The sequence below is a fragment of the Eurytemora carolleeae genome, unplaced genomic scaffold, assembly GCF_000591075.1.
Source record: "Eurytemora carolleeae unplaced genomic scaffold, Eaff_2.0 scaffold194, whole genome shotgun sequence".
In the NCBI taxonomy this organism is placed as follows: domain Eukaryota; kingdom Metazoa; phylum Arthropoda; class Copepoda; order Calanoida; family Temoridae; genus Eurytemora; species Eurytemora carolleeae.
The window spans coordinates 322,658-346,423 of NW_019396489.1; the positions used below are offsets into that span (position 1 = coordinate 322,658).

The 23,766-nt window shown below is 31.4% G+C and overlaps 1 protein-coding gene and 1 long non-coding RNA gene across 2 annotated transcripts in view; one reads left to right on the plus strand and one right to left on the minus strand.

Annotated features, from left to right (window-relative positions):
* LOC111704237 (uncharacterized protein C4orf22 homolog) overlaps positions 1-14,396 on the plus strand; it is a 23,586-nt gene extending 9,190 nt beyond the window's left edge. Inside the window, exons 6-12 of the mRNA XM_023476395.1 lie at positions 3,104-3,143; positions 3,263-3,331; positions 5,645-5,708; positions 5,843-5,865; positions 7,637-7,705; positions 12,311-12,429; positions 14,293-14,396. Coding sequence (XP_023332163.1) covers positions 3,104-3,143; positions 3,263-3,331; positions 5,645-5,708; positions 5,843-5,865; positions 7,637-7,705; positions 12,311-12,429; positions 14,293-14,368 — 460 coding nt within the window. The 3' untranslated portion in view covers positions 14,369-14,396. The remainder of the gene's footprint in view (positions 1-3,103; positions 3,144-3,262; positions 3,332-5,644; positions 5,709-5,842; positions 5,866-7,636; positions 7,706-12,310; positions 12,430-14,292) is intronic.
* Positions 14,397-17,221: 2,825 nt separating this feature from the next.
* Positions 17,222-21,290, minus strand: LOC111704228 (uncharacterized). The gene is made up of 3 exons (XR_002765780.1): positions 21,219-21,290; positions 19,754-19,822; positions 17,222-19,108 (listed from the first exon to the last, which is right to left on the minus strand). It is a non-coding gene; the product is annotated as an uncharacterized LOC111704228 (long non-coding RNA).
* Positions 21,291-23,766: the final 2,476 nt, after the last annotated feature.

A 23,766-nucleotide genomic window follows, 5' to 3' on the forward strand; every position in this document is an offset into this window, starting at 1 on the left:
GGGGGGGGGGGGGGAGGAGGTGTTACAGCACATTTATTTCACTAGAAAGGGATAATTCATATCGTTTTGCCTTTTACAGTCCGTGTTTGTTTACTGCATTTAAATCTTGCTCTAGTTGCTTAAAACTCTGCCCAGTATTTGGACAGGGTTTAGAAGAACAAAAGGGCATGTTTAGGGTATCCCATTATTTTTGAAGGAATTTCAGAATTTGGAGGGATTCTTGTAGTTTGTACGAATCACAGGGTTTTTGAGGAATCCCAGGGTTTTTGAAGAATCCTAGGGTTTTTGAGGAATCTCAGGGTTTTGTATGGGATCCTAAGGGTTTAGGAGGGATTTCAGAGGTTTTGGAGGAATCCCAGGGTCTGCGGAGGGATTACAGAGTTTGAGAAGAATCCCCACATTTGGAGGGATTTAAGTCAATTGAAGGGATTTCAAGGTTTGGAAGGGATTAACTGAGATGTATTATTATAGGGTTTAGGATGGATTACATGTTTTTGAAGTAAGAGGCGTAGAGGTTTGAATTGCTGTTTTTCATCGTGTTTTCCTGAAAGATAATCTTCCATTTGTGAGTAAGCACGGAGAAAATAGTTTTCTATGGAGGAAATACAGGGTGTCCCAATAAACATGAGAATTGAGCAAAGAATTCGAAAAGTAAAAACATCATGATTTCATTTTATGAAAACGTAAAATTTGGATTAAAGTTTTCTCAGTGGGTATCACATATTCACTATCTTGACTTTATCACTATACTAAATAAAAATCATTCAAAAAGACAATTTCGAACTCGAACTCTCATTGAAAACATAACTCGTGAGTCGTGGAAAAATCGTGGACAAGTCGTTTGTAGTACCAAAGGGCTTGGTAATATAAAGAGTAGGCATTGGGATTTTAAAATATCAAAGGTGTGCACCATCTGGTTGCACAGATATTGGGATCAGAAGATTTGAGTTTGTGGCAAAAACCAACAATGATAACTAATATTGATATTTTGATATTTGATAACTAAAGTTTTAACGTTGATCGTTTGAATTTAAAACCAATACTGCACCCAATGACGTCATATATAAGTGTACAGAGCGTACACAGTACACACTATTTGGATAAATGCCTAATGCCCATTCCTCTACTATTGGACCATCTTTGAGTAAATCCCACTTGTATGAATAAATATTAAAATGTTTAATAAATACCATAATTCAACTTAAATTGTTGACAAACAGATCTTTTTGAATGCATTTACTTAAATTCCTGATGGCTTTGTACTCTTCTTTAAAGAAATGATTTGAGAGATGATTGGAGATGTATAGGATTCCATAACGAAGCAAATTTTTGCAGAAATTGTGGAATCTCACTTGACCCCAGTAAAGATTTATGAATCATCAGCGTTCAACAATTGGGCCGGAAAAAATTTTGGTATTCCCTATTCTTAAAACTGCACTAAAATAAACAAACAAATCTGGGTTTTAAAATTACATGAACAACATTTAATTACTAAGATTGTTGAGATTAAAAGGAACGCGAAGCGGCCTAAAAGCCTAAAATATGAGGCTACTATTAAAAATAATTTAGAGGAAAGTTTTATTTATTCTACAGCTGCGGGTCCCATTTCACTTTGATAAGTAAATTAATAATTAGTAAAGAAAATATTATTCTCTGCAAAGTAGATGAAAACACTTCTATGGAGCTTCCAGGGAAACACTGGACAATGGCATAAATTGAAAAAATCCACAGAAAGCTGAGAATTCAAAATTTCAAATAAATATTCTGAAACTTGTGTACAGGGTTTTATTTTAAGGGTATGTTGTACCCTTAAAGTGAGGAAAAGTTACATTTTCTTTTCTTTCTTTAATGTTATGGCTCTGCAGTCGCAGAACCTCAACGAAACAAAATAAATTATTTCTCTGATCAGAAATATCTAATCTAAGCTTCTGATAGAGTCAAAATTTTCAAACTAAACCTGAAGCTGGAGCTCATTAAACATTTGAGAAAAATATGCTTGTATCAATGTAAAAATACGTAAATAAACAGTACGTACATAAACCTTGCTGGAGCTCATTAAACATTTGAGAAAAATATGCTTGTATCAATATAAAAATACGTAAATAAACAGTACGTACATAAACCTTGCTGGAGCTCATTAAACATTTGAGAAAAATATGCTTGTATCAATATAAAAATACGTAAATAAACAGTACGTACATAAACCTTGCTGGAGCTCATTAAACATTTGAGAAAAATATGCTTGTATCAATATAAAAATACGTAAATAAACAGTACGTACATAATGTTTCATGAAGTATTAGTATTTCTAATGAAACAAAATATAAAAGATTAAATATTTTTTTAATTGTTTTCTATTATAAATAGAAATTATTAAATATCTTGTTCTTAGAAAATAAATTTCATCTTAATATTTCAAATTTACTAAAATATGTTTTAATTATCAATTAAGATGAATTAAATTCAAATTGCTTTTCAAAAAATAAAAGGTGCTCGACTTTAAAAAGCCTGTTAAAAGTATTCAAGCTTATAGTATACACTTTTCAAAATTAATAATTAATTTATAAATCTAAACCTTTAACCTGTGATACATCTCTTTCAACAAAAATTGTGTCAAAGACAGAATTTAAGAACTTCGTTTGATTTTACTTAAAAGAAATGAGTCCTTGCCACAAACTCTGATTTTTTACCCTTTTATCCTTAAGCCCAATGTCATGAACCTTAGCTATTTCAAACTATGAGTTGAGTAAGATCAAATAATTTAAGTTTGAAATATAAAAAGGTTTACATCATTAGGTTTCAAAGACATTGCTATTAGAATCAGAGTTTGTGGCAAAGACTCAATTCATTTACGTCGTAGCTAAATATCTTTTAAAAAAATAAGCATTTAAAAGCAGTGATTTCTAGAAATGAATGGGGTATCGGCTCATCCCGAATTGAATTCGGTTTACAAATAATTTCACTTCTATCTGTTAACACCGCGAAAATAAAATTGTTTAAAATGTTGGAGTCAAAAAAATCTAAAACATTAAATCGTTGATTTTTTTTTACAAAATTAAATGCTAAAATTCAAAATGTTTAAGCTTTGTGTTGTTTTCTTTAGAGATCAGCAGCAGGCACTTCAACTTTCAAGACTACAGCAGGTAATCTTAATAAATATATCAATACTGATAATAACAACAATAAAAATCAAAAAGAATAGAAATAAAAATAATAATAATAATAAAAATAATAACAATAACAAAAATTCCAATTTTTTTAGTTTTTGAAAACTAGAATATTTAATGAGAAGGTTAATATTCTTACATTGCTTTACATCAATAGAAGAGAGGTGATTTCTTATAAATTACAATTATTTACAATTATACTTTACACGGAAATTAAGGGTAATTTTAATTTACCAAGGGATCCCAAGACCAGTTTTGATTACAAAACATCCATAGCGCAGCGAGGTATGTTTTGTAGACATAAATGGTCGAGAGAACCTGTGGTTAAGTAAAACTTTTAGTTTCCCGCTAAAGTAGTTGTACACACTTTTATCGTCTTTTGAGATGAAGATGAGCGAATTTTTTTCCAAAAAATTCGCAGAACGGATGGTTATTTTTACATTCCTGTCACAAGGGACGTTAAGCAACTTAGCTTCACTTTGTTAGGGGAATCATAGGTCGGTAATGTTGGTCAACAGGTGGTAAATAGTTTATGTCCAGGCCTGATTGACTATTATTTAAAAAGCAGATTAGTTTTTGATTCTCACTTGGACATTAGAGTATTTTATTTTCGATTCTTTTACTTAAACTGTTGAAAAAATCTAATTTTTTTTAAACCCTGATTCCGATTGGGGTAATTTTTTTCTGATATATAGATAGAGATAGAGGATCGTGTTACATTTCCCTGAAAATTAACTTCTTACAATGGTTAGGGTCACATATTTTTTACATCCATTTTTCAATGGCTTTTCAAATAAATTTTAGTTTATTTTTATTTTTTTTTATTATGAACTATTTTCTATTTTATTTTAAAACCGCCCAGCCGTCTGACCGACCTCTACCCAACCTTGTATAAAAAATGCTAAATTTGTTCAAAATTAACTATCAAGTTGATAAAGTTCAAATAATTCACAGATTTACCCGCAAAAGAATTAATTTAAATGACGACCTCCAACTCTGTGAATGAAATCGTGTTTTGTCTGGAAATAATTTTCAACGGACTACCCACGGTCACAGAACAGAGATTAGAATAGTAGGTAAATAAGACTACCCAAGAATGTAATGCAAGGAAAGATAATTGCGGTCGCGTATACTCTGCGTACACATTGAAACCAGTTCTCTCTGGGCGGAATTTGTAAACAAGAATAGATGCATTAGTGTTCGTTTAGTTTCCGAGGAGGTGAAAAGCATTAAATTTTGATAATTTTGATAATTGACATAATAGTTTCCTATGACCAGAATATTTCATTGATTTCTTTATGTGAAAGATGGATCCCATGTCAGGCTTCGACATCCTTCTTGTGTTTACATTATCGCCCAGAGACAGTACACTGCAGTACAAAAGATGTGTACACTTCTGAAATAACTTTCCTTGCATTACATCCTTGAGACTACCCCTCGATATGAATTTGTTCAGTCCCTTACAGCCTGAAAAGGAGTTCAAAGTGTACAATTGATTTAAATGTTCACAAATAATACGCTTATGAATCACAATAAAACAGTATGATCCCTGGACAAGCTTATCTTAAAATGAACACGGGAAAACGTGAAAGGTTGTCACCGAATTGATTTAGAGAAAATTAAATAATTTTTAAGATCATTTTTTATCAATAAAAATATGTTCCAGGGCCCAATAAGATTTTACAGCACAAATGTGTGAAGTACACCTGCAGTATGAAAACAGTACATCAAAATGGCGTTTTTTTCGACTTAATTCCCCTCTATATCAATCTATTCTCTTTGGGATTAACTAATTAGTATGACTACAAAACAGAAAAATTGCATGAATATGCGTGAATGTATGGAAAACATTGAATATATTCCGACACTCGTCTCTGACATCTCAGTCTTTGTGGGTTAGCTATACTTTTAATTAAGATTGGTTCTGCATACAGCTGAAGATGATTAGAGAATACAGCAATTAGTTCGTTTTCTCATTTATTATTATTACTTCAAGCAAGTATTATTATAGAATATATTAATTTTCGGAAAATAATATTGGTTGTATCCATCCTGCTCATGCATGTACAATATGCATGTACATTAATTGTCCCTTCCACGACTTTTATTTTACTTTTAGCCTGCCACGGATCCTATCCGTCTTTTAACGTTCGGTACACTGTCCAGTGTACACTGTACAACAGTACAAAACATGTATTCAGTCCCTGCACGACCAAATTAATTTGGTGGAGTCTTTCGGCGCTAGATATTCTCTTAGATCGGATCCTTATTCCTTATCGTTAATCTTGATTTCGATATCCAATGTGAGCACTTTTCAAATTTGCAAATCAATGCTTGATTCGCTCATTTTAGTTAACCCTTTTGGGTATGACCACCCACAGGATGTCTTAGAGAAATTAAATGAATTTATAAGTCTCAATAATGAACTTAATGCTCCCAGATTGACAAAACAAGAAATCAGATCTATCTATATTTAGATATCAGGGTTCATTGATTTAAATGCTCGAGGTAAAATGGAAAACTGTCTTCCTTACATTCAAGGTAATAGGATAACTCACCTTAATAACAGCTAGTGTTGTTAACAACTAGTCTAGATAACAACTGGTCTTGTTAACAACTAACCTTAATAACAGCTAGTGTTGTTAACAACTATAATAACGATATTCTAATTTTAGGAACTAAACTCATACTTCCGAAGGTAAACTATAAATCTTAAGAATTATTTACATTCAAGACTTCTTAAATTTTCATAGAAATAGAATTTAATTTAGATCTACAATCTAGGCGACAAAACAAATCTTTATTTGTATTAGACTTTAAAATTTTCCATTACAAATAAATATTTAATATCTTTCTCTAAAATAATTCTAATAACACTTGAGTGTAGAAAGAAAAAAAATTTTCACTCGCCATAAACTCTAATCTTGTAATCCTCTACACCGATATAAACTAATGTAGCTGAATTTTGATTTTTTAAACTTTAAATTCTGCTCGATCAAATATTCGATATTTAAATTATACAAGTTTTACAATCTATGTTTTATAACATCGGTTGTTTCCAAAATTAAGAGTTTACACTTTTGCATTAATAAACTTGGGTGAAAAGATATACAAATACATTTGATTTGAATGATGATGATGATGATGATGATGATGATAATGATGATGATGATAATGATGATGATGATGATGATGATGATGATGATGATGATGATGATGATAATGATGATAATTGTTTTAAGAATTTTTACTTTAAGTGATAACCAGAAAACGATGGAATAGAAAGACGACATTATAGCAATACTCTAGCGTTTCAAAGCAAACATTTTTACAAGTAACTTATCAAAGGACAACTTAAGTGAAAAGGGTCTATTTACACTATTACATTGCTATTTCTATTGTTCATTGAACTTGTATTAGTCCCAACTTGAGCTTAAAAGTCGTCTCCCATTTTCAGAGTTTTCTGGTTATTACTGTATGAAAATAAATGTTTTGGTACTTTAGAAGCTCAATCTACACGCTTTTACACATTCTTTGTTGATTTCATGGATTAATCACAATACAGATAAAACACTAGATGTCGTCTTTTCAAGATTTTGGGGCTTTTCGTTCAAAATAACCCTGAGGCAGAAGCCCAAAAGGAGTTACGCACATGCTGCGTTGAATTACAAGACAGAGAGAGAGCCTGATCTGACTCCTTTGAGCTTCCTGACCAGGAGGGAAGACAGTATCCTAACTGTGTGCTCAGTTAGCTGTACTGTAATATTGATATACAGATATTATATAGGTTAGGAAAGAATCTCCTTATAATAAACAAATATGCAGTACGCTCTCGGTATAGTTCATGGCCTATGCAATTAGTAAAGGATTAGCGTACATCATCACTCTAAACACTATAACCTCGTTGCTTCTGCCTCAGGGTTTTTGTGTACGAAAAACCCCAAAATCTGGAAAAGATGACATCTAGTATTCTTTCTGCACTATTATTAATCTATGGTTGATGTAAATACGTCATTTAAAGAGTCATATATTTGAAGAAACAAAAAGTATCTTTCTATTTTGAATTTACATGTGCATTGTGTATCCTTTAGACCTTCGTCTTAGCAAATCAAAAATACCCTTGTGTTTTTTCTCTCTGAAAATTGATAATTTTTAGTTGTGATTTCTCTGTAAATTTAACTTATTCGGCAGAAAGAAAGAAAGAAAGAATTATTGACAGATTTCAACACATTTTAAGATAAAAACGACGATATCGTCATCATTGTTGCTCGAATAAAGGTTTAAAGGGAACCGTTGTGAATTGAACAAGCCCTTTTGTAATTGGAGGGGCACCTGAAATTTCACCTACAGTCCATTTAAGAGTTTAACTATTAAAATATGAATAAACATTTTAACGTCAATAATTCAATATATTTTGCTACTTTTACAACAAAAAGAACAAGTTAAGTGCGTTTAATTTCTATTTCTAGCCTGGAGATTTAACCTACGTCAACATTACGAGTTCTAAAATTTTCTCCTCCAACTCTATTCACTGGGAGGTGGGTATACTGTAAATTGTTTAAGAACTGTTTAATCTGGAGAAAACGGGCTGAAAAGGTGAATCTATGTAAGAAAGTCCCGGGAAAAACAGTTTCTTGAAAAAAAACCTGGAAATAAAAACTTTGGAAAAAAGGCCGAATTTTCTCAAGTCCTTGGAAAAAATGTCACAGGAAATAAAGTCCTGTGTTTTGGATTCCCGGGAATTTTTTTCCTAATATAGTATGGGGGCTGCCAATAAAGTCTCAGAAAATAAGATCTCAGGAAAAAAAAGTCCTGAAGAAAATAAATCCGAGGAAAAGAAAAACATAGAAAAAAAAGACTTTTTTCCATTGTGAATCATGCATTTTCAATTGTTTAAAATCATACTGGAGCCAGAAAAAAAGTCCTAGAAAGGACTTTTTTTCCACAGGACTTTTTTAGTGTGAAATTTTAGGACTTTTTTCCGGTTACCGAAAAGGTAATTTCAAGTAATCCTCCATTGTTAGAGTCATTTTTCAGATTTACAACGGTATACTTAAGCTTTATTGAATCAAGAATCAATAAGATATGCATGTTTTATCTGAAAATTGATTAATTACAAGTTTGGTCCTCTACAAAAATTTACTTTCAGCTGAATAGGACCAAAAAATTTTAGAAAATCTTTAAAATACCATTTTGTAAGGATGGGACGATGTTTTCCTTAACACTGGAAGGTCACTTAAAATCACATTTACTAACCCTTTAACCCTGTCAACCAATATGTTTTAGGTGTTTATTCTACAGAATAACTTGAATAACTTGAATGTGTTTGTTTGTGTCAAAGAATTTTTGTGTAAAAATGTAAATGTTTTTCAATGTTCGGTTTCATTTTTCTTCTGTAAAAATTAATTTAAAAAAAATATTTTTAAATGTTCTTTTATATGCAGCGTTGTTGTCGGATCAAAATCGATAATGCAGAAACTCTTTATTTCCTAAAAAATATTAAATGTATAATGATAAATAATTATTACAATGGTTTACGAATTTTATAATGAAAAGATTCTTACGATCTATTTAAGTATCTGTGGGTTTAACTGTCAGGGAGTCCTAAGACGTTTTTTTTATACATTAAAACTTCTGAAAAGAATGACAATTAAATGTTAACGAAAGTCACTAATTTTTTATATGAAATATTCTTTGCTTAACTTTTGAAATGGGTTCACAATTAATAAACATGTTTAGACTCCGTTGTCGGAGAACAAAGAGAAGCGGGGCTAAAATTATTTGGTTTGGTTTAGGAAACTCTAGGTTTTGTAGGTTTAGGAAACTCTAGGTTTTGTAGGTTTAGGAAGCTCTAGGTTTTGCAGGTTTAAAGACGACATTACATGGATGAGAGAGGTTGGAGTGGTGTCATCGGTTCCTAGTTCCCCATCCAGGTTGCGGACGTGGTTGGTGGGCGTTAGGCAGATCATACAATCTTGCATGTTGCAGGGATTGTTTCCTTCCTTCCTGATGAGGGGTTTCAGGAGGAAGGTCGTTGAGAGTGTGAGGATGCTCGTGTTGAGGAGTAGTTGGGTTCATCTCGAGGCTTTCTTGAAACTTCGACACTTCTGTAGATCGAAATGTTGTCAGATAGGAACAAGATTCTGACAATGAACAGATAGACAACGGAATAACCCTCAAATCAAAATCAATAATGCAGAAACTCTTTATTTCCTAAAAAAATTAAATGTATAATGATAAATAATTATTACAATCGTTTACGAATTTTATAATGAAAAGATTCTTACGATCTATTTAAGTATCTGTGGGTTAAACTATCGGGGAGTCCTAAGACATTTTTTTTATACATTAAAACTTCTGAAAAGAATGACAATTAAATGTTAACGAAAGTCACTAATTCTTTATATGAAATATTCTTTGCTTAGCTTTTGAAATGGGTTCACAATTAATAAACATGTTTGACTCCGTTGTCGGAGAACAAAGAGAAGCGAGGCTAAAATTATTTGGTTTGGTTTAGGAAACTCTAGGTTTTGTAGGTTTAGGAAACTCTAAGTTTTGTAGGTTTAGGAAGCTCTAGGTTTTGCAGGTTTAAAGACGACATTACATGGATGGGCCCCAGGGGGGTCTTATAGTTAATGGTTGACAAGCGTTTAATACTGTTAACGTTCAATATAAGCAAAAGCTTCCAAAAAACTGTTTTGAAAATAAATGTCTGCAGTCCCTTAAAAGTTTTCTTTATTTTAAACCAATTCTGTTTAAGCAAAACAAATTATTTTCAGATATCCCCCCCACGTACTGTAATATGCAGAATGACCTTTAAAAGTGGAATACACAGCCTGTACAATTAGTAAAGGATTAGCGTACATCCTCACTCTGACGCACTCCATTATATTGAAAAAGTTTGAAAATGCACAAACAAACAAAAATGGTGCCTCAACGCTTAACCGCCAAGCTAGACTTACTATAGCTGCAATTCTTGAAGGTCTTCCTTAACAATCGTTAAAAAAGGGTTGTCATTTACAAATGTTAACAGAGGGTCGTCGTTAACGATTGTGAAAGAAATGACAAACGTAATGAATAACAATAGTTTTTAAAAACGATCATTTCTAAAATGACTGTTTTTTAAAAATGATATTTTTAAAAACGATAATTTTAAAAACGATAATTTTTGAAAACTATCATTTTGTTTTAATTTTTTTCGTTGTCTTTTCATAACGAAACAATCGTTTAAAAAAAAGAATCTCTAGCTACGATCACATGAACTATCTACACCACTACCACGAGGGAGGGGGTGCAGAGGTGCGATGATCCCCGCAAAAATGACCTCTGCGCCTCAGGATTTGCAGAATTACAACCAGGCCCCGCAAAACTGGTCTCCCAGCCTCCATGACGTCACCAAGCCTTCCACCATTCTGTCTCCACGCCCCGCCTTTTGGCTCCAATAAAAAAATATTTGGCTTTTATTTCCACCAAGAACCTTTTTTTTAAAATTCTCAACATGATGAAATAGTTCAGATTGATACATTAACATTTTGTATTAAAAAGTGAATTTTAATTGAGATTAAAGGCTTGTATTTTGTTTTTCTAAATTTCACAAATTCCATAAACTATTGCAGTTTTGTATAAAGATAAAAAATTTTTACATTATTTTAGAGGGGTCTCATATAGGATTCACACAATATCAGCAGCAATTTACAAAACAAGGTAGTTTTTGTGAAATCCTTGTATTTATGATTTTATTGTATGCTTTAGAAAATATTGAAGAACTATTTGTTTTTAAATTGAAACAAAGAATTAAAATACTCTAAATATCTATTACATGCTATACTAACAGGTTATAGGGCAGCTTCATGTCATATATTGTTGTTTTAATAAGTTAAATTTAATTCTAAATAATTTTTTCTTTTAGCGAGAGAATTCATTTATTTGACTGAAAAAATTGATATACAGAGGTGGGAGGGGGGGAGGGGGGGGGTGCGCAAAAACTTGTATATTATAGGACAGATCCTCATTAATTTGCATTTTTATGATAAAATGTAATGCTAAGGAATCAAGAGTTAATAAAATCTTCAAATCATTATGCCTTCAAAAATATTAGATAAGTCGTTCATAAAGATAGTCTTTTACTCATTCCATCTTAATGTAAACTTTTACAGAAAAACAACTCCAGAACAATTGAATGAATTAACATGTCAAAATTGTTGATTAAACGGTTCTTTACACTTTGACGGACTCTACTATGAAGAGATATATTTTGATATTTGTTTGGTTAATCCAATAAATTTAAACAAAAATAAAAACAACAAGCGGAGACCAAAATGGGGGGCATGGTGACAGAATGGCAGGGGGCTTGGTGACGTCACGGAAGCTGAGAGACCAATTTTGCGGGGCCTGGAGGTAATTCTGAAAATCCTGAGGCTTGGAGGTCATTTTTGCAGGGATCATGGCGCCTCTGCACCCCCTCCCTCCTACCACAGGCGTACTCTTGTTAGCTACGTCAACCTAACAATAGAAATCAATTGATTAACGTCTCAAACAGGACACAATCTCAACTCGTATGTTTCAACAAAAACCTAATTACTCTCAACACTGTATCAAAGTGGAGTTTCTATATTAACTAGTTTATTTTAGATATATTATATTACAAGTTAATATGAATTAACATCATTACAAGTACTATGCCAATATATATATATACAGCGTAGTTTAGGTTTAATTTACATGTTTATAACGTAGTTAAGCTATCTCCCCATATATTACAGCATAGTTTAAGTTGAATGTACGTATTTAGAAGATTAACATGGATTGGTATAAACGTAGTTAGCTATCTCTACACATGTTTACACCGTAGTTTAAGTTGAATGTACGTATTTAGAAGATTAACATGGATTGGTATAAACGTAGTTAATCTAATCACAATGCATGTGTAATCATGTTACTCAGCTCATGTTTATCTATGTATGATATTAGCTACAAGCATACATTTAAATTGTCCTATCTCGTAATAAAAACAGTGCATATGAATTTAAAAGTAAAATAGTGACAAAACCAGTCAACCCCCCCCCCCTGACTCCCTTAAATACTCTAATGTCTGTGTAGGGGGGGGGGGCTTATTTTATGATTGAACCATTTTTTTTGCGCAGATTTCTGGGAATGCTATCGAAGGTGTCGTCTTTATAAACAAACGAACTCAAGAACAAGTTCTATCTCCACTAGAAAACTTCACCAGTGATAAAAACGACAAAAATACAAGGGATTCAAGGTAAAACTGTCCTCTTCTCATTTCACAAGTGAAAATATTATTTTTTTAGCGAGAAAAACAAGGATTTCTAATTCGTTCTTGATAAGACAAAAGTTACCGTGGTTAAATAGGAAATTTCAAAAATGACGTACAGGTGGTACAAGGGAGGGAAGGCTCCCCACACCCTTTTTTATCCGCGCCACAAATGACGTCAAAACTCACTATTATTTATTCCGACCACAGCCTTTTTTTTGTCCTGCATTGTTTAAATTATTTTTTAAGAACTTTAAACTATTCTTCATTTTCTAATAAAATGATGGAAACTTGTGAATTAGAGATTGAAATATATTTTAATTTTAACCTTTTCCGAGAAAACTATAAAATATTTACAGTAATTACATTCTTTGTCCAGTAAGTAGCGTTACTAGTTCAGGGGATATTAGTTCCCCAACGGGGGATTATGGCCCATTTCTTACACTTTAGAAATGGGATTGGATTAGAAGATTGGATTTTTAGGATCCCAGCCCCAGCAGGGGCGTATATAAGGATTTTCTAGGGGGATACATTTTTACGTTATTTTATCCCCCCCCCCCTAGTCCATGTACAACCCCATTAATGATGTATATCAAATTATTTGTTTTATCTTGGTTTGATTTCAATTTCCAAATTAAATCTGGGATGAACAAACTCTATCAACCTTTCACCTTTCACCTTTTCTTAAACCCCTATTTTAAGATTGCAAAGATAACGTAGCTGGAATGTGAACATCTTGCGCGGCAGTATTAATGAAGATACGTCTGCTTAATCTTGAAAAGGCATTTAATATTGAATTATGCGGGTCTATAAGAAAGGTCCCCGAACATTACACAATTAAGTTGGTAGTCAGTGTGTTGTCTAATGGTGTTTACTCTTTTATTTTATTCTGATTTTACTCCAATGATTTGTGATAAAGAAGTTTGATATAAAGTCATGATTCAACATTTGTTTAGACATTAGCTTTACCAGGGTTTTCCAGTGCAGACTTTTTTGTTGAAAAAAACATATTCGAAAATTTGAGTTACAACTGAAGATATGAAGTACTAAACTAGCTTGAAAAATTTGCGAAGCCCAGGTTACTTCTAGTTACTCCCGCCGTTTACCTGCACTTGGTGGAAAATCATGATTTTAGCTATTTTTGCCTTCAAAAGTCAATCCACTTAAAGGGAGTGTTCGCGAAAAATGAAAGGGGGTATATTCTTGTTTTCGAACATTCCTGGAAAATATGAAAATGTCGTCTTCATTACCAAAAATCCTCGAAATAGGAATAAATGTAACTCTCAGATCATAACAATTAAAACATATTATGAAAAATCAACTATATACAAATGTGGCGAAAGATAGTCGATGTCTATAGGGTGTAATATCTAAATGATTTTGTTATTTATTTAAAACTTTGCAAATTTTTTCTTTTTGCCAAACGCATACAGACACGACCATTTCAGCTTTCTAATTGAATTTCTTGACCAAAAAGCATTTATATTGATGTATATCATGCTTTTATTGATACAAATGGAAATTCTAACGCGCGCCCGCACAATCCACACAGATACGAATGTTTAAACTTCATATTTGCATTCTTTGACCAAAAAACATAAAATTTCATATGCATGATGCTTTTTTGATTTTTTCTGAAAATCGCGCGTGTGCGCCCGCTAAATTTATAAACATTTCTAAAATTTGAGATCGTAAATTGAATCCTTGCCTCATACCCAAAATGCATATCAAAAATGTGTAAATAGTTTTGTTCTGTATTAGTTTTTAGCATTTTTATTGTTTTAGAATTATTTTATTGTTTTAAAATTATTTTAATTAATACTTATTTTTTTACTTTTCATTTATTTTCAGGTGGACTGAGCTAATTTGCCAAGAATATGAAAACTCAAAACTATTATTTTATGATTTTAAAATTTTAAAAAAATAGTTTTTTGTTGTTTAAATACATTAAATGAAACTTGTTTTAACTCTTTAATCTAATGAATGTTATATTGATATACATTAACATATATCTTAAATACTTAAAGAATTTGAAATTACAAATTAAAATCATTCATTATTAGGAATAACTAGACTAAAAATAAAACTAAATATTTTGACCCTCTGTAGTTGAAATTAACTTTTAAAAATAGTTTAAGACGGAAATATATAAAAATATAAAACTGGAAATACTTTTGTTTAAATTAAATGAACTTTAAGTATTTATCTATATATAAATTTGGCTTGTCTGTCTGTTTGTCTGTCTGTCTGTCTGTCTGTTTGTATCCAATAAACGTCAAAACGGCTGAACCGATCGGGCCAAAAAATTTTTGTGGGGACATCTAGGGACCCCAGGGAAGGTTTATGAATGATCCAAATTTCAAATATTTGTCTCCATCAAAATTCGATCTTCATTAAATTTTTTAAAATTTTGAAATTTTTTGTGAAAATCCGCGAATTATTTTTGTTTTGTTTTACGATGTACACAAAGAGAGCATGTTCACAATTAATTTAGAAGATGGGCGCGAAGCGCCCTCTAAGGCTAGAAAGAAGGGCGCGAAGCGCCTTGAATTTCTAGTATTTTAAATTCTTCTTGTTACAGATTACATGGTGTTGTTAATCGTTTTTAGTTAAAAAAATTTAACAAAACTTGCAAGATTTTCAAACAGTATTATGTAAAAGTTTACTTAAATTACATTTCACATTATCTTTACCCTCAAAATTGAAAAACGATTGTCAGGTTTGTTTTTAAATTGCATAATTTTTGGATCGTTTCTTGCAAATATATTTTTGTATATATTTTTGCCATGGTCAAAATTTGAAGTGTAAAAAATTACAAAGTTTAGAATAAATGAAGCAGAAAAAATGTTCTCCTCCAGTACTTCGCCAAATTTGCACTCTGAAAGAAAATATAAGCAAAACTCATCCCAAATCAACCAGCTGAATTTTACGCAGGTTAATTTTTTTTCTTTGCTATATATCCCACGGTGGGCATACCCAGTAGGGATAACTAAAATGAAGGGATTAATCGTTTATCTGCTGTTCAAAAGTGTCCATATTGGATATCGAGATCAAGAGTCAAGGCTAATGATATTAAACACAAAAGTTTCAACCTCAGCCAACATTTTTTATTCGCAGGTTTCGTTGATTTTCTGTTTTTTATGGATTTTCTAAAATCAAAATTTTCGAGGCAACATTTTAAATTTATAGCCTGGGTTGAACAGTCCACTCGTTTTGACCTTTATAGAATACAAACAAAACAAACTAATTTTTTATTAGAAAATATACCTTTCAAGTTTTTGGCAGTTTTGATGAAATTGCTCAAATTCTCCAATACTTTATTTTTTTTGGATATCATTTTTTTTAATTTGAGAAATTTTTTAATTTCTTAAAAAATTATTTAGATTTTTGCTTTTTTGTCATTTGGTTCAGCAATACAGTAATTAAGCGAGCAATTCTTTTTTTAAAGTATCAAAATGGGCATCAAATACGTCTTAAAACAAAACTGGGAAAAAAATCAAAATTGTTCAAAGTTCCTTAAAAATCAAACTTGTTTTGTAGAAAAACATTTTTAAAAAGCCCTTGAACCAGCGAATTCAAAACTGCAAAAACATTTGCAAAATGTTTAAAACCTAAATGTGAATTCAAGAAAATCTGAAAATGTTCAAATTCCCTGTGAAAAATCTGTGCAAAATTTTCTGCAAAAATGGTACAATCTGCTTTTTTTTTATAGGCTTTCCAAAAAGTTTTAAAATGTTGAAATCCAATTACTAGAAGTAAGTTTAAATATAGATTTAGTCTGGTATAGGTAAATTAAGGCATTTAGACCCCCCCCTCCCCCCGACCACATTGGGTTAAACAGTTTTGAAATAAAGAGAAGCGCATAAAATCTATATTTAGCGGTTTAAAAAAAAAAATATCAATCTTTCTAATGAATAATGTTTTTTTATTTGTTAATTATACTAAATCAAATTTGGAATTAAAATTTTTTTCTTTAACAATTTTCTACTGTGTAATATTCTGTTGGTGCAAAAATGGTTTGACATTTGTGATTAAAAAGATTCACCCGTACTTAAAGGGGATTAAAAGTTCTTTTAAGAGTTTGGGTGCATCAAGATTTTTATTTTAAAAAGATTAAAAAAATCCTTCTCTTAGGATGCAATCAATGAAGCTTATTTAGAAATAATTTATTGTAACAAATAACAAATAGTTTACACTTATATAGATTATTAAATTTTACATCATCATAACATTTCAATTTTTGTCGATTTGTCTACGACTGTACATTTTTTTATGCTAGAAGAAAAATGAACATTTACATTTTACATTACATGCAATAGAAACATTTTTTGCGAGTTGTCTAATGATTATATATTTCTTTTTTCAACAATATTAACATTTTTTAGGCAAATAATCTATTATTCTAAAATTAGTTTCAGTGCATTAACATTTATTTGGCAACTTGTCTATAATTTAATATTTAAGGTTACAACTATATTAATATTTTTTTTTATGTGGATCGTCTGTAATCAACTATTTTTACAATTATAAATTGAAGTTTTTCATCTCACGATTTTGTCTTTTTCGATTATTTCAAACATTTGAGAATTGTATTCTGTAAAAGATTGTTAAAACTTCGCAACATTTAAATCCAAATTTTTACCAGGATCCAAATTGATAAAATGCAGTATAAGAACAGCAAATGTTGTGAATAATTTTTAAATAAGCAAAACTTTTTTTTTTACCTATTAAAGGTCCAAAAATCTTAAAACTTTTTCAAAACGAACCAATGACCAGAAATCTATGAGAATTTTGACAATTACTTCTTAGAAAATAGAAATCAAAACAAGTGCTCTGTATTTTTAAAATATCCATTTCAATGCTTATAAATTGACGCAATTTTTCAAACAATCTGGATATTTTACTCTTAAGATTAGATACAACCTTTTCCACCGGCTTTTATTCACAGGGCATTATTATATGAGTTATTTTTAAGCGACCCATATAAAATAGTTTTATGAAAAAGTTTACCTGGAGATATTCCAGTTAGTTGAATAAAATCAAAATTGTTAACATTTTTAATATCTCTGGGACAAAAAAGTTTTTTTTTGGGACATCTGGCATAATTCATAATCATAATACATAAATGAATAAGTATATAAGAGACACAATTGACACGTCTTTGTATTTATGTTCAAATGCGTAAGAAACGAATTTTTCAAAGTGCACTTTGAACACATTTTCAGTTCGTGTTTAAATGCATTTTACACGAGCTCATTATTATTATTATTAATATTACTTTTATTATTATTATTATACAGTTTTAAGGTGTTTCTGACTTCTTATAAAGCACCAAACAGCCTGTTTACAGAGTAAGAAGTCGATATTCAGTAATGTAAAAGAGTAAAACAGTGGACAGTAATTTGGAAAGACAAACTCAGCGGTAGCGAATGAACGAGAAGTTGAGATCAAGTCAAGACTATACGACGTAGTTCAGAATGAGAAATGCTATTATTTTCAATTTCAACCTCTAAATCCATATTCTTCAGGTGAAATTTTTTGCTCTTAAACGTTGGCACTGAGATTTTTAGGTCTCAAGCTCTCATGCAAAAATGAAGTTAAAAACAACACTAACAACAAGTGCTCTATAGAGCTAAAATGTACATGTACAGGGCTACAGAAAATCAAAAGAGAGTTAGAGCGGTAAAATCAAAGCGGGCGACACTTCAAAGTCGACCCTGCCTTAAAAATTTATAAGCAGGCTGAACCTATGTGCTGGGTTTCACGTTTTTACATATATTTGTTAGCTATATGAAATTGTGTTTGTAGCAGTTGAAGACAAAAAAAAATAAAAGCTATGAAATTTTAATGAAATCTTGTATATTTTTAGTTCTTAAAGGAAAGAGAATTTTACTAAAAATTTAATTCCAGTGGTTAAAAAAAAAGTATTTGTGTTTCCAGGGTCCGTTTAAGGCATACAATTTATCAAAAAAGTCATTTTTCATTTTTTATTTAATGTCTACCGCTGAAGTTTTTCTTTTTCTCCAAAGAATATATCATTGAATTAACTCGACTTCTGTTTATAAAATGTAACATATTCAATTCTGAAACTTACTTCAGTCTGAAACTTATTTTAGTCTGAAACATATTCCAGTTTGAAACATACTCCAGTCTGAAACATACTCCAGTCTGAAACTTACTTCAGTCTGAAACATACTTCAGTCTGAAACATACTCCAGTCTGAAACATACTCCAGTCTGAAACATACTCAAATCTGAAACATACTTCAGTCTGAAACATACTCCAATCTGAAACATACTCCAGTCTGAAACATACTCCAGTCTGAAGCATACTTCAGTCTGAAACATACTCCAGTCTGAAACATACTCCAGTCTGAAACATACTTCAGTCTGAAACATACTCCAGTCTGAAACATACTTCAGTCTGAAATATACTCAGCAGTCTGAAACATACTTCAGTCTGAAATATACTCAGCAGTCTGAAACATATTTCAGTCTGAAACATACTCCAGTCTTAAACATACTCGGCAGTCTGAAACATATTCCAGTCTGAAACATACTCCAGTCTGAAACATACTCCAGTCTGAAACATACTCTACAGTCTGAAACATACTCCAGTACCACGCATTCACTAACCAGACAGTGATGTAACAAACTCTGTGTTTTGCCTAAAAATTAAATAGTTTCATGTTTTTATTTTACAAAAAATCGTTCTACTAACCTTCCTCATCACTCTAAATTTAATTTTTCACTTTTTCCATATATCATCGATAGTCAAATCATCGACTTTTGAGTTATATAACTATTTTGAAAATCGAAAACGAAGTTTGACCCATGCATGGAGAGGTTTTTTAGAAAATAGCTTTGTAAAATGTCTGGCCTACAATTAGAAGCATGAACCCGGTAGTGATTTTGTATTGTCTCTTTCACTTTTTTAGTTTGGCATTTGTGACTAAAATATCTTTTGAAACAGAGCCCTGTACATCCTTAGAGATACACTTTTTGCAACAATTACAAAGGAACTGAGTTTCTGCCACAAACACAAGTTTTCTAATCCTTATATCTTTAAACCTGATGATTTTAAACTTCGGTTATGTGATCTAACATAATTCATAGTTTGAAATATCAAGGTCTACGACATCGGCTTGAAAAAATATGTAGATGACAAAATTAGAATTTGTAACAAAAACTCATTTTCATTCAACATTTTGGCGAAATTACTTTTTCAAGAAAAAATACAGACGACATTCGTTCACCATTTTCTGGTTCTCACTTTAGAATCCACTTTTAAAATTTTTTGAATATGTTCTCACCTATGCTGGGCAGAGACTGATCTAGTTTGTTCTACTTTGTTTATATTGTTCCAACCATGATTTGACAAACTAAAAATATAATTTAGATAAAATATACGGAAACTATCATATTTATTCTTTATTAACCCTATTTAGCCTGACGTCTGGTTTCATGACTTGCTGCCTGGGGGGGGGGGAGGAATTGCATATTAGGCAGAAAAATGATCCAAGAATTTAATGTTTTAAGAAAAATCATCTCAGATCCAGGGAACTTATATAAATGTATGTTCTAATTGTTCATTTAAACCGGAATTTCTGCCAATTGCCTACGAAGTACTGATAGGATGGGAACCTATAAGTAGGAAGACTAAGTGAACCTCCAATTATTGTACTGAACCCTATTCTGACAGAGGGTTGAAATATTGAACTGGCTTCGGTACTTTAAGGAGGTCAAATCATAACGTTATAGGAATATTATTGATGAACCTCTCTATTGAACTGAGTAGAGTATTAAAACATTGAATTTTAGAACAGAAATTTAATTATTATTTAAAATTAGATGATGTCTATAAGTACTTAATGCGAACCACTAACTCTACTGAACCCTCTTCCAGATCGATCTTTCGTTAACGTGAACTTTTCATGATAAACGTACTTTTTTCTTTTTTATTAAAAATTATAAACTTAATTGTTTTTTTTCAGAATCAATTTCTTCATAATAGTATAATCAACATAGGAATTGTTTGATAAGAATTTAATCAATACATTTTTTGTAGATGTAGATGCCCAAATAGTTGATAACGAAAATATTAAAACCTTTATCTGAGTAACACCGAGGAAGATAAACCTTCTTTGCCCATCTTCAAACGAGATAAAATTCGTCTGTGCTGAATAAAGCAGCTTGTAAGAAGAAATTCTTAGATACAAAAATTGTATGAATAATCAGATGAAACCAGCAGCTGCTCCTGGTTTTTGTAATCTCTTTTTTATTAAAATCTCCATTTTCTTGTTCTTGTTTTGACCATATTTCAGCTGATTTTGAAAAAGAAATAAATTGTTATATGATGACATCTAGTTTGCAGGATTAGAACTATGCTTCTTAGATTTATAAACAATGATTTTTTGTTCAGAGAAAGTAGAATAGAAACTTAACTAGTACGTCGTTAAATTTAACACACCAAAAACAACAACATCATAATATCTGTTTAGAGCAGTTTTCTGATGTGGGATACTCATATTCCCGATCAACTACTCTCGATATCCAATGTAGGTACATTTAATTCGAGGATCTATAAAAACGACACCATTTTTTAGATATTCCTTTCTTGAGCTGAGCTTCAGCTGTAACCCCTAACTGGGAACGATTACCATGCGAGATATTGAAGAGGGAAAACATGAATTTGCAGATTAGGAAAAGCTCAAGATCAAGCATTAAAGTTAATATCAAGAATACAAGAGTTCCCAGATTGTGCTGTCTTATGTTTACCTCATTTGAGGAGGAGCCTGAGCTAGAGTAATTGCAGTTTGTAGGCTGGGGTCACCACTGTCTCCTCAGTACGGTGCATGTTTGTACCATGCATGTTGGTACTATGTATGCTTGTACTGTATATGTTTGTCTTGTGTATGTTTGTACTGTGTATTTTTGTACTGTGTATGTTTATACAGTGTATATTCGTACTGTGTATGTTTGTACTGTGTATATTTGTAGTGTATATTTGTACTGTGTATGTTTGTACTGTGTATGTTTGTACTGTGTATGTTTGTACTGTGTATATTTGTACTGTGTATATTTGTAATGTGTATATTTGTACTGTACTTTTAAATACAAGAATGAATAATTTATATGTTGAAGGATTCGATAATTACGTAATAACTGAAATGATAAATATGTTATGAAATGAGTAAAAATCAATGTTTTCTATTTGTGCATAATTTTGCATATTTTTTCTCTTTTTTTTGGAAACCTGTATTTAAAAAAAAATTATTTAAACAAATTTAAACTACACCATTTATATATGTATTTATATCTTCGTGTGTGAATACATCTTTATAATATAATACATGTTTCAGACTGGAATATGATTCAGAATGGAGTATGTTTCAGGCTGGAGTATGTTTCAGACTGGAGTATGTTTCAGACTGGAGTATGTTTAAGACTGGAGTATGTTTCAGATTGGAGTATGTTTCACACTGGAGTATGTTTCAGCCTGGAATATGATTCAGAATGGAGTATGTTTCAGACTGGAGTATGTTTCAGACTGGAGTATGTTTCAGACTGGAGTATGTTTCAGACTGGAGTATGTTTCAGACTGGAGCATGTTTCAGACTGGAGTATGTTTCATACTGGAGTATGTTTCAGACTGGAGTATGTTTCAGACTGGAGTATGTTTCAGACTGGAGTATGATTCAGACTGGAGTTTGTTTCAGACTGGAGTATGATTCAGACTGGAGTTTGTTTCAGACTGGAGTTTGTTTCAGACTGGAGTATGTTTCAGACTGGAGTATGTTTCAGACTGGAGTATGTTTCAAACTGGAGTATGATTCAGACTGGAGTATGTTTCAGACTGGAGTATGATTCAGACTGGAGTATGTTTCAGACTGAAGTATGATTCAGACTGATGTATGATTCAGACTGAAGTATTATTCAAAATGAAGTATGTTACATTTTATCAACAGAAGTCTAAAAATGTTTCAATCTGATATCATATTGAAATTTTAAATACTGTAAAATTTAATTAAAAAGAATTATTAAAGATAAAAATATTTGTACTTATATGTGTGTCTTGTGTATATTTGTACTATGTTTATTTGTACTGTGTATTGGTGTATTGGTGTACTCTTTATGTCTGTACTATATACGTGTACTGGGTATTGCTGTATTCTTTATGTTTGTACTGTTTATATTTGTACTGTGTATGGTTGTACTGTTTATGTTTGTACTGTGTATGTTTGTACTGTGTATGGTTGTACTATGTATGTTTGTACTGTGTATGTTTGTACTGTGTATGTTTGTACTGTGTCTGATTGTACTGTGTCTAATTTTACTATGTATGTTTGTACTGTGTATGTTTGTACTGCGTATGTTTGTACTGTTTATGTTTGTACTGTGTATGTTTGTACTGTGTATGGTTGAACTATGTATGTTTGTACTGTGTATGTTTGTAGTGTGTATGTTTGTACTGTGTCTGATTGTACTGTGTCTAATTGTACTGTGTATGTTTGTACTGTGTACGTTTGTACTGTGTATGTTTGTGCTGTGTCTGATTGAACTGTGTATGTTTGTAATGTGTATTTTTGTACTCTGTATGCTTTTACTGTGTACGCTTGTACTGTGTCTTGGTGTACTGTGTATGTTTGTACTGTGTATGTTTTTACTGTGTATATTTGTACTGTGTTTGTTTGTGCTGTGTTTGATTGTACTGTGTATGTTTGTATTGTGTAAATGTGTACTGTGTATATTTGTACTGTGTATGTCTTTACTGTGTATGTTTGCACTGTTTCTGATTGTACTGTGTCTGTTTGTACTGTGTATGTTTGCACTGTGTATGTTTTTGCTGTGTCTGATTGTACTCTGTATGTTTGTATTGTGTATGTTGTACTGTGTATATTTGTACTGTGTATGTCTGTACTGTGTATGTTTGTACTGTGTATGTTTGTTCTGTGTATGTTTGTACTGTGTATGGGTGTACTGTGTATGGTTGTACTATGTATGTTTGTACTGTGTATGTTTGTACTGTGTATGTTTGTACTGTGTCTGATTGTACTGTGTCTAATTGTACTATGTATGTTTGTACTGTGTATGTTTGTACTGTGTATGTTTGTACTGTGTATGTTTTTACTGTGTATATTTGTACTGTGTATGTTTGTGCTGTGTCTGATTGTCTGATTGTACTGTGTTTGTTTGTACTGTGTAAATTTGTACTGTGTATGTTTTTGCTGTGTCTGATTGTACTCTGTATGTTTGTATTGTGTATGTTGTACTGTGTATATTTGTACTGTGTATGTCTGTACTGTGTATGTTTGTACTGTGTATG